At 38.3% G+C, this 12,578-nt stretch overlaps 1 protein-coding gene across 1 annotated transcript in view; it reads right to left on the minus strand.

The window, feature by feature from the left end:
- The window catches only part of LOC134221058 (uncharacterized), a 136,495-nt gene that overhangs the window by 25,125 nt on the left and 98,792 nt on the right, over positions 1 to 12,578 (minus strand). Inside the window, exon 2 of the mRNA XM_062700237.1 lies at positions 10,184 to 10,286. Coding sequence (XP_062556221.1) covers positions 10,184 to 10,282 — 99 coding nt within the window. The 5' untranslated portion in view covers positions 10,283 to 10,286. The remainder of the gene's footprint in view (positions 1 to 10,183; positions 10,287 to 12,578) is intronic.

Here is a 12,578-nt window from a genome sequence, read left to right on the forward strand (position 1 = left end):
CGAATAGCTGATTGGTGCTGCTAGGGAGTCTTCCGAGCCTCTACAAGTAGGCTTCCAAGCCATTTAAAAGGAGGCTTCGGAGTATCTTGAATGGACGCTACCAAGTATCTTGAAAAAAGAATTCCGAGCCTCTTGGAAGAAGCCTTCCGAGCTTTTTTAGAAGAGCCTTCCGAGCCTTTTGGATGAATAGATGCTTCTAAACCATTTTAAGAGGTTTCTGACCCACTTGAAAGAAGGCTATCGAGCCACTTGAAATGAGGCTTCTGAGTATCTTGGAAGGACGCTTCTGAGGCTTTCGAGAGTACGGCTCCAAGCCTTTTGAAAGAAGAATTCCAACCCCTTCAAAAGAGGGCTTCCGAGCCTCTTGAAGGCGTCTTCCGAGCCTTTTGAAAAGAGTTTTCCGAGAATTTTGAAAAGAGCTTTCCGAGTATTTTAGAAGAAGGAGAAAAGAAAAAAGGAAAGTTTAAAGAAGAAAGCTTAAAATAAGGTCCTCTATAATGGAGGCTTCCAAGCCTCTTGAAAGTAGGCTCCCAAGCCTTTTAAAAGGAGGCTTTCGACCCTGTTGAAAAATGCCTTCCGAGCTCCTTGAAAAGATCCTTCCGAGGCTTTTGAAAGAAGCAGGAAAAAAAGAATGTTTATAGAAAAAGCTTTAAAGAAGGCTTCCGGGCTGTTCGAAAGTTGCCGAACCTCTTAAAATGAGGCATCTGGGTCACTTGGAAGGAAGCGTGGAAGTTGTTGAGGGCAGGATTCAATAGGCCATGGTTTACTGATCGCCAGACATTCGAGGTACCTCTTGAACTCGGTGAAGGTACTCCCAGGGGTACATGTACCCCAAGTTGAGAACGACTGAACTAGAGGATCGACTCGACAGATAGGTAAAAAAGGCAAAATGTTGAAGTTTTTCTTTAGTCGCTGTATTAAAAGCAACGGATTAGCGTGGTCTAAATCTCAGAATCGTCGAGTGGGTGAGTAAGAGTGAGTGAGTTAGAGTTTATGAGTGAGTGAGAGTCAGTAAGAGTGAGTGAATGAGTAAGAGTGGGTGAGAGTAAGTGAGTGAGTTAGAGTGAGTGAGAAAGTGAATGAATAATAGAGAATGAATGAATGAGTGAGTTTCTTCAATTGATATAAGTAACCCATATTTGTGCATTTTAATCCGCATAGCCTTTGGAATTTATTATAGCAAAATAATAGAGACGTAACAAATAAATTTAGATTAGGAAAGAAACTGCAAATAGCTAAATCGGTAAATGCACTATTGTAATATGTTTTAGTATTAAAATTCTTCAAGTCGTTCTAATTGACAAAGTAGATACTACTCGTTTGAAGGCTGACTTTCGTTTCTTTTATTTGTCCATCATAAGTTCACAGGAAACCTACTGCCTTATTTTATGCCTTAGTTGCTAAAGCGCTGTTCAATTCGTGTGAAAATGATTTATTGACACATTCTTCGGACAGGTCCACCGGAGCACCAATTTTTCAAACTCAATTTTTGACATTATCTATGTGTTTCCCATATTTTCCAATACCTAAATCATCAAATAAAATATTTGGTATGATAATAGTTTAGCTTAAAATAAGTTTTTGACTAACAATTAGTATAATTGATAGTAATGAGAGTCACGGCTGTTTAGACATATTTTCTCAAATTGACTGTAATTTGGGTTCTGATGCACCAATTTGCACTCTGTTCTCACCTATTCAAAGATGAAAAAGTATAGAATCAGTACCCTATGTAAAATCTGATTTAAAATTGTAAGAAATATGAATTTTGACAAGGTGAAATCTTTCACAAAAAAGCGTTGTAACGTCACGAAAAATGGACTGTTTTTAATTTTCTGAAAAGTACATATAAGCCTCGAATTTAAAATTTCGTATGCTCTTTGTACTCGAAAAAAGCTTTGTTTTGGTGGTAATAGACATAAAATCGGTAGTAAATAGACTGAGTTTCATCTAGGTGAAGTTTGCGTTGTAACGTCACGGAAAAATATTCATCATATAGCCTATGGAGCTTGTAAGATATCCGGACAAATTGGCTCAATTTGTGTTTAGCTATAGGTTGAACATATCAACATAAATACAGAAAGCAAATTTTGAATCAATGTGACATAGGGTGAAGCAGTATTTCGGCGATCTCACCCATTTCCGTCAGTATAGGCAGGAAAAGTGAAAAATCTGTTTGCCCACAGTACAACAACCGTCGGACCGACGTGTCACTGGCGCTCTCTGATTGTCCCCCATTTTTAACGTTTATTTGCTTTTGCGGGCGATCACTACTATCTAATGAATTAATACACAACTCCGATGCAATGTTGATACACGTAGGTTGGTGGCTGAGCTACGAAAACTTCGCGAGCCATTATGAGATTGGCGGTAGTGTATGATGATTTTTCATCATGGCGTCGTGGGCAGCAAATTTGAATTACAGTATTGACCCGATTTTGTCTACCCCCGATTTTATCACGTTTTCGACCCGATTTTGTCACGTCCCGATTTTGTCACGTTTTCGACCCGATTTTGTCACCCCAAAATTTTTTGAAAATTTTAGTAATTCTTTTTATCTTTGTAAATAATACTGCAAACAACGTTGATTTCCATGAAATAACTTTCACCGCTAGTAGTTTATTATAAATTACTTCTGAGTAGGAGGAAGGATTCTATAAGCATTTTCGACAAGAAAAAACTGGTATCGTTCACGCATTTTGCCTTTCCAAGGCATAAAATGATTCATATTTGTGAAATGGAATAAAAAATTTAAAATATTTTTTTCCCGATTTTGTCACATACCCTGTTTTATCACCCCAAAATTCACGAGGGGAGTGATAAAATCGGGATATTACTGTATTTGCTATGGGGTGACACGTCGGTAAATAAATAAATAAATAAAAAAGCGATATTTCTCCTGTTATGCAAATAAAACCATCGAAAATTTCTTTAGTTTCGCAGTTATACGTGAAACTGGCCAAATTAGAAACATGGCCTAAACTGGTACAGTTACCCTACATGTAGAAGCAATAAAGTCATGAACGACTTCTTCGATATATGCTAAAAAAATAATGAAACTGATCAATAAATAATCTGTCGTAAGTCATCTGATTTAGGTCTATTTAATGATGAACAAAAAAGGTTTATTTTCAAATCTTAATGAGCTGATTGGGTCTCCCCGTGTTGAAATATTTATTCTGAAATATCGCGCACACGATACATGATCAACTAGAGCTCAGCCAGGTTTTTGAAATTTGCGGAAAGAAATACTGCCCCAGAGGTCCAAAGGTACCAGTTTAGATAGGAACTGTACTATGCAATCATCAATGTGAAATTCCTTGGTGTAGAAGTCAGGGCGTTAGTAAGTTGTTGCGGTTGTATCCATAGCCTCCCAGGGCTAAGAAACCTCAAACCGCATTGAGATTTGAGAGTGACTATGTACGTTCTTGCGTCTGATACCGAATGAAATGTGACAAAGCTAAATAAAATTCTTCAACGATGGTGTTGATAAACAATGTACTTATCAGATAACTAATGTAAAATTTCTTGAAGTATCTTGTATTTCACGTGGAATAGACAATCAGAACTAGTTCTGCTATTGCAGTTACTTTCAAGAAATTTGGCATTTGAAAACCCAAGCATCAAAGCAAGCGTTTGGAAAATAAAGTCTAATTGTACACACGTGCTTCTACTATTATAATAAAATTTTAGATTTCAAATGCATTTTACATATAATTTTCAATTTTAGTTATGCCGAAATTTTGACATAAGACCAAACAAAACACTGCGTATTATGCTTGAACGATCAGCTTTTTGTTTCTACTCGGTTAAATCTTACAAAGAAGCCAAAATATGGGTTCCAGTTTGAAAATTTGGGCATTGGAATTAACGCTCCGTGCCATTGATCAACTTAATACAGTATCGAACATTATATCTTTTTCACTTTGGTACAATACCATACACTATGGATTGAAAACTCATGTTAAAATTGATTTTAAAGTGGTATACTTTTTCGTGACGTTACAACGCTTTGAAAAACCTGTTTTTAGAGCACCTTGCGTTGTAACGTCACGAAATGTTCATGTCGAATAGAACGAACTTAGTCCGTATTTTGGGCATATTACCCCATAGGGTCATCCATTATCCTCATATATTTTAAAGGTGTTTATTATTTTTGGAGCAAAATAACGACCAGAGCAGAGAATTAACCGTGTTTAAGTCAAGGTACAAAATCAGGAATTCACGCGCGTTGTAACGTCACGCAGCAAATTGCATCCCAGAAAGCCATTTTCATACACATATTCGGTGTTAATATATCTATTCGATCCGAAATTTTATAAGGATTCAGAATATGTAATAATATGCATATGTTTACTGATGTTTTATGCAAGATTTCTCCAAAAAACCATTTAAAGGTACGTCAAAACGTTGTAACGTCACGCCGGAATGTGTCTATTACTAAATCAGATGGGTGCTTGACTTTTATTTAGAATATGTACTGCGCTTCGGGGTTTGTTGTCAAGTGTGAAAAGTATATCACACTACACTACCAACCAGCTACCAAGAGCTTCTGCATCTCACAACAGGAGCTTTGTCCCCCACCAATTAATGCCTTCATTCGAGAAAGTAAAATAAACCTATTCTAGTTTACCTACCACAAGTGGGTCTAGCTTTAATGCGTTTTATTTCCAGTTAAAACTCCACTCGAATTAATTACTCACTACGATCGTCCACTTATTGAGAGCAAGTAACAACTGAAATAAATTCAATTAACTCGCTTACACGTGTTCAGAAGAGATGTAGGGCAGTAGTCTTTTGGGTTTAGTCAAACGCACTTTTTTCAAATAATGGTGAAGTTGATCAGAACTAATTGCTTTAATTGGAGCTCGGGCCGGTGTCGGAAATGGGACCCCTTCCAGGACTACCCAACATCACCCTATTTTGTTTTACTTTCTCTTGCAGCGAGCAAACCTCCCAATGGGCTGAAGTAAAACTAAAGTAAAACACTTTTCAAGCTGTTGAAAGTTTCATCCTCCAGAGTCATATCATCATGCATTGCAACAGTGCTCTGGCCGAAGCCCAGAGAGGTGATGGATAACACGTGGGAAATCTTTGCCCGCACCTCGGTGCTAGGTAGTTGTTTGTTTTCTAGTGCACAACCAAGATAAGCTGCAGTACCGTGCAAACAGTTTTATTTACACTGGAGAAAGTTTACTACAGTTATGGACTGCAAAGCTGGTATAAAATGCAGCTTAATAAGGCGTTCGCCAAAAGTGACTTACTCGGACCGAGAGTCAGGGGAACAAATTTAAATGATACAGGTACAGCTTTCAGTCTGAAATGGTTCATGGCTACAAACAGCATAAAAAAGCACTCTTTAATGACATTTTCCATTGGAATTGTTTTTTACCGAATCTGCTGTTATATTGATCAGTGCCGGTTTGGTTATGAACTGATTGCCGAGTCAGGTCCACCAATTTCAAAACATTTATGATTATTAAGCGTAATTAAGCAATGTAAAAATGTTGATACAGTTCTGCATCGAGGATCTCCACTGTTAGCACAACCGCTGACCATGACTATGTCTCCTTAACGTTGATGTTATTTTTTTTTTGACAAATAAACACAACGCTGTTGACATTAAATATATATAATCACCAACACCAAATGGTGAATTTATCTCCGTTTTTGATATTTTTACTACTAATGGTACAATGCTACATGTTTTATAACAACCTCTGTTATAAAAAAAAATCTCTAACAGAATTACAAGTTCTGATTTAAATCTGTTACCATCTATGCTGCCGCCAACCGCAAGTCGAGTACATCTGGAAAAACGTGCAAATAAGAAAATCGCTTGCAAAGTTTTTGTAATTTTTCTCGTCAAAAATTGTGTATAAGTAATTTTGATCAGCTTCAAACGCCACACACCAAAGATTGTTTGAATATTTAATGGATCATAGTGACAACAAAGTGAAAAACTCACTTGCCGTGTTGGAAATCGCAATGTTACTGACTTGCGATTACTTTTCATCTCAATGAGAAAAGTAACCGCAAGTCAGTCACATTCCGTCGAGCAAAACTCAAATTTGTAAAAATCAAAAATAATGCTCTAATAGGGGAAGTGCACCGGTTTTGGCCAACTTAGTGCCTAATTTGGCCAACCCTGAAAAATACATATTTTGCCAAAATAAATGATCAGTTGAAATCAGCGTTGAATCGTGAGGGATATATCTCTTGTTGTGACCAATAAAATCCTCGCGAAATGCTTTATTTTGGGAGTTATTCGCAAAATTGGCCAAATTAGGAACATGGCCAAAACCGGTACAGTTCCCCTAACAAACATGGTGAAGCATGCAATCTGAACATTTTGAAACTCTTGAATGCTTTGAAAGCCCACATCGCAGATTTTCGTAATATCGTAATGGTAGTCCGTTATAGGCATAACATAATGTCGGTAATGTAGTAAGGCTTGTGCGCGATAAGATCTGGACACCTTTACACACCTATAACTTTTAAAATACCTCATCAACGAGTGAAATAGTTTGTAGTGTGATGAATGTATGTCCTTACTTACTGAATATATATTTCTTATAATTGTTACAAGTACTTAGTGAATGATGGCGTCGAAGAAATTGGAGATTCAAAAAAACAATTGTGTGCAGCCGCAATTAATATTCGGGACTCTCAATCCGGAAACTGGCTGGAAACTTTTTGTATTCATGTGAACACTGCTCATAGCGTTTTGAAATTTGTCGATGCTTGTTTGACAATATCTAACATGTCGGAGAGTGGAACAAAAACGGATTTTATGAACCGCCAGCAGGTGCGTCTACAATGTCTAGAGGCTCAGGAACCAAGAATGTTTAGGCTTTCCGAGAAATCAATGTTTTGATGGTTTTATGGTTTTCCTTAAGGTTATTAAACATCTCCAGGAAGTACGCATTGGTTTCTTTCAAAAATATTTATGGATTCCCAAAAGAATGTTTGAGATTCTATGACTTTCTGTAGAAAACAACATATGATTAATTATAAGTTTATAATAAGTCTTAGTTATTAGTTCTACCAAGTTTAGATAAATTGTTGGAAGTTCATTGTAAAACCATTATCATCTCTAATTCCACAAATTTTGTCCGAAATAAGACCCGGGACTTTAGAGCATTCATGAACGGTCATACGATTTCTAAGCCATTCGTAGCGATCTATATGCATTTCTGAGGATTTCTGAAAGATAATGAACATTTCTTGAAATTAGTGGCTTTGCATTTCTCTGGTTCATAGCTTGCAGGATATATCTCATGCTTCGTAAGAATCCCGCTACGTCATTTCTGCTACTTGTCATTTTGTCCCAAGGCCCACCCATGTTGTGGCACGTGGGCGTGTCTGTAAGCATGACTATCATTGGTTTTTACACTCATTGGGAACACATAGCATCGCGACTCATATGAATAACATTCGGAAATAGGTAAATCACGCCTTATTCTCATCATTTAATTTTATTGATTAAATGGTAAAAAAACAAGGCGTAAGTGTATCAAAGCCCTGAAGTAAATCAGTTTAAAATCTAACTCATTCTCTGGGTGAGAAATTAGAATGATTCCACAATAGTAAGATCGTTGTTTATTAAGTAAAATGGGAAGTAAACATCACCTTAAAAAATCTCTATTATCATAAACTAAAACATATTACAAAGAACTATTGCTATGTATATGTAGCGTGCAAGTTTCAACACGTTATATTGGAATTTACTGATGCAACGTTTATTCCTATATGCATTAATCTTAAATTCGTTATGACTTCCCACCACAACATAAATCAAAATTACAAATGTTTACATAATTTTCTTCCGTATTTTTCTTTCGAAACCATTTGTTTTTGTATTTGAGAGGTGTTCTGAGCACATGTATTTAACAAATATGATCAATTTGTATGCCATTCTACGAAGTGACTCGATGTGACTGACTTGCGATTACTTTTCCATATGGGACAATTTGACTTGGTATTTTCTCCACTTTTCTAGAACAAACTTCTCGCATAGAATAGCCTAACGCATAGTACATGTGAAAATAAAGTGAAATATGATAATTACTCAAAATTGCCAAAAGTTCAGATGTGCTCGACTTGCGGTTAGCGGCAGTATGTAGCCTATTCATATTACGCTATTTATTATAATAATTATCGTATTTAATATGAGAAAGAAAATTTAATGTATGGAAATTGGCATCAAGTTACTCTTTATCGTGATATTCATTAGAATGGGGCGTCGTGGTCATTTTTTTAAATAAATGCTTTTTCGAAACCTTTCTGGGTCCCAGACAACTGTGCAGAATTTGGGCCCGATAGGTAGCTTCCTTGCTTTCCGCATCGCGTTTGAAGTCTGTATAAAAAAATGTATAGCGTTCCTATTATGGATTAATCAATTTAGAGGATTTAAACAAATTTTTTTGTGGTTTTCACAGCTGTTCTAAGGAGCAGGAAGTAAAACCTTTTCCTTGATATATAAAGTTCACCCACATGCCTTTAACTTATTTTTCAAAAAATAGTTGTCCTTATGTATGGCGTCAATTGGTACCCCTACCCTATGTGGTATTCATAATGGAAGGGGCCCATATAGCGCCCCACCCCCACCACAAAACGCTCTAGAGGGACCAATCTACAATGTACTACGCGTCTCCACGCACTATCCATACCATAATGCTGATTAACCGACGCGTGGTATTTTGTCCCCTAAAAGCTGTCATCTAAAAGGCGTTTTGCCTCATGAGTTTTCCTGCCAACGGAATATCACCACTTTTATTAAATGTGAATAGGAGAAGGGAGGGCAATATCCCCTGGCTAAGCACACACTGCTTTATTGTCTTATTTGTAACGTTATTCATGGGTATTTTTACATTATGCATCAGTTACACAAGATAGCTAGTTGATGCCATTCAAAAATTGTCAAAAATCTCAATCATATTGATAGGGGAAGAGGCCCCAAAACGCCCCCCGGGGCAAAACGACTTTCGGGTATTCACTTATATTTACCATGTTTGAGATAGCCTTAATAAAACTAGACGTGAAATTATGTAGGTTAGGCGAAAAAAGTGTTAAAATAATAGATAGGAATGTAGGAAAAACTGAAATTTTCCACATTTTGATGAAACATCTAACATTTCGGCGAGGCAAAACGCCCTAGTGAAACTATCCTACAATGTACTCGCGTCTCCACGCACTGTCCATACCAGAATGCTGATGTGCCGACGCGTGGTACGTTGTTCCCTAAGAGCTGCCGGCTAAAAGGCGTTTTGCCTCATGAGTTTTCCAACAACGAAATATCACCACTTTTTTTAAATGTGAATATTATCAATATGATTATCAATATTTTAATATGGCATCAGCTAGCTATATTGTTTAACTGTTGCGTGAGGTAGAAACACCCATGAAAATCGTTATAGCTAAGGCATAAAAGCAGTCTATGCTTAGCTAGGGCATATTGCCCCTCCTTCCCCTAATACTCACATTTCAAAAAAGTGGTGATTGAGGCAAAACGTCTTTTAGCTGGCAGCTCCTAGGAAACAAAGCACCACGCGTCGGCGAATCAGCATTCTTGTATGGATAGTGCGTGGAGGCGTAAGTACATTGTAGGTTAGTGCCACCAGGGCGTTTTGCCTCGCCAAAGTGTTGGATGTTTCTTCAAAATGTGGAAATTTTCGGTTTTTCCGACCTTCCTCCCATACACTATTTTCAAACCTAACCTACATAATTTTAGATCTAGTTTTGTTACGGACATCTTAATGACGCTAAACATGAGGGAAACCACAAAAGGCGTTTTGCCTGAGGGGGGGGGGGCTGGTGGCGTTTTGGGGATTCTTCCCTATTATCAATGTGATTGAGATTTTCTAATATTTAAAGATGGCATCAACTAGCTATGTTGTTTAACTGTTGGATGAAGTAAAATCGTCACAACTAGGATATTGAAGCAGTCTTTGCTAGGGTATATATACACATTACACATCAACCATCCTCCTTCCCCTACTCATATGATATGGCCGCTACGAATCACATGCAATGGGGATTCTTTAAATAAGTATTAGCAAATGTGAATACTGGGACTTCCGCCTATCAGTGCTATTTTAGGCTTTTCCTAGATGCATTTTTTTTTTCTTACACACGAGAAATCAGATAACATACGCACAAAGGCATCCATTACATTGCCTACCTGTATGATCCTCCTGTCTGTGAACGGCTGGCCTGATACCTGTCGTCTGACACATACTAAAATAGTCACCAATGTACACAGCCACAAAGTGCCTTTCATAATCCTGAAAAAACGAGAGAAAACAACAGATTAGTCCATAGGGAATTATCTAGCTCCCCAAATTTACCGATTCTTCAAGCTAACGATTATGCCAAATCGACGAAACGACAGCCGTTTTAAGTTTGAGGCAATAATGGTTTGGAAAATTAATCAACCACATCGGGTTTTCCGTATGGCAAAAAGTAATTAAACTGGAGGCCAATCAAAACCCCAGGTGGTCTTCCTGTGCCCTACATTCTCCTGCTGTCGGGTGACGACAGGTACTGGTTGTACGCAATCAACAGATACCTAGTTGACCACCACCAAGTGGAAAGAAAAAGGATTAACAAATTTGTCTACACAGAGGAGCTGATTGGATAATCCGCTTCCAGGTGAAAGCGGTTTGTTATGGCTGGTAAGTTGGTTATAACAATTAGACAAAATCCATTGAAGCTTGTTCAGTTCGACACAGTGGAAGGGGTGGGACAAGTTGAATATATCCGAGGCATGAACGCTCCAGGGTGGAACAGTCAAGGCGTTATCCTATGCCATGATTATGTTTGGCATCATCCAAAGAAGTAACTCAATTTCATAAATACTTCACTTTCGGCAACTGATAAGACCGATACAAATATTGACCGCTCAGTGCATTGGGGAATTGCCAGTTTGATTCGCAGTTTTTTCACAATCGGAAAATAAATAATCCAATTGATCAACAGGATAATTATGTTTTCTTATTGATACTTCATCATTTGATTAAAAGAAGCAGATTTCATTTGAAAACATTGACTGATTGATGACAAATGTTGGATTGCATTCGGGTGTTCCAAACCAAAACGAAATGGACACCAGCAACGCCTTAATTTCCTCTACGTCCCAAGGTCTACCCTCACGACTCTAGTGGGCAGTGTTGTTTTCTTTCGACCCAAAGGCAAACGTTTGAATATCAAAAAAACCGATTATCGTCTGTCACGACCATTCCCAAGTAACATTTTAAGTTTTATAACGCTCTTGAAGACCATAATTTACTCTACAAGAGTGTTATAAAACCAGCATGAAACCAAAATTTTACTAGGGTTGACATGGTTGGGTCCAGTAAGCTTCGCGTCACAGTCAGTGATCGTAAACAGCCCAACGAGATTGTCACCGGTGAGCTTTTCACTCTCGAATATAAGGTCTATTTACCATCAGCAGTGTGTGAGATCGCGGGTGTGGTGACGGAGAGAAGTATGTCATGCGATACTGGATTGCAAACAAATGTATTCGGTGTCGCAGGAGGGAGAGAAGCGGATTTATTCCCCGTCTGACTTTTTCTGCGTCACATTTTCCGGGTCCGTGATTGGGAAACTTCGTCTCTTGTCATAAGACGAGTTTGTACAATCCCATTTAATTCCAGCACTTGACAGATACGTTTTTCGACCTCAACAGTAAGGTCGTCCTCAGTGTCTCGTACTTGACTCGTCTTAAAGTCGACCAAAAACACCAGATATGAACCTTCATTTTCCTGATTTCAACATAACCTGCCGCGATCGGGCAAATCGATATGGAGGGGTGCTTTTAGAGATCAAAAAACAGCACTCCTTGAATAGAGTCGATCTTGCGCCGATGTCTGGCACCGAAGCTGTCGCATGTCGAGGAAAAGACCTCAGTATTGCCTGGATATATCTTCCTCCAAACACCGCGATATCTCGTAGAGATCTCTCGCATATCTGCTCTGTTATGCCCGAGCCACGGTTGTTCTAGGAAGATTTTAACTCCCACGGAACAGGCTGGGGGGAACTGTACGACGACAACCGTTCAACAATGATATACGTGCTTTGCGACGACTTTAATATGTCAATTTTGAATACAGGAGAAGTTACACGAGTGGCTCCTCCAGCAAGAGATAGCCGTCTAGATCTTTTCATTTGTTCGAGCTCATTATCGTTGGACTGTACTTGGAAGGTGGTCCAAGATCCCCATGGTAGTGATCATTTGCCGATCGAAGTCTCGATTTCCAATGGACGTAATCAATCTGTTTCTATCGACCTCTCATATGACCTCACGAAGCACATCTTCTAGGGAGAGACAAGTGAGGGTGATAGCCATCCAGAAACCCGGAAAATCGAATAGTTTTTTGTCAGATACACAATTTGGTTTCCGCAGGGACAAGGGAACGAACGACTGTCTTGCGTTGCTTTCTTCAGAAATTCAGCTTACTTTCGCTAAAAAAGAGCAAATGGGATCAGTTTTTTTGGACATTAAGGGGGCATTCGATTCAGTTTGCGTTGATGTCTTATCCGACAAACTCGACTGGTGTGGACTTTAAACCAATTTT

Source organism: Armigeres subalbatus, chromosome 3 (assembly GCF_024139115.2).
Source record: "Armigeres subalbatus isolate Guangzhou_Male chromosome 3, GZ_Asu_2, whole genome shotgun sequence".
Classification (NCBI taxonomy): Eukaryota; Metazoa; Arthropoda; class Insecta; order Diptera; family Culicidae; genus Armigeres; species Armigeres subalbatus.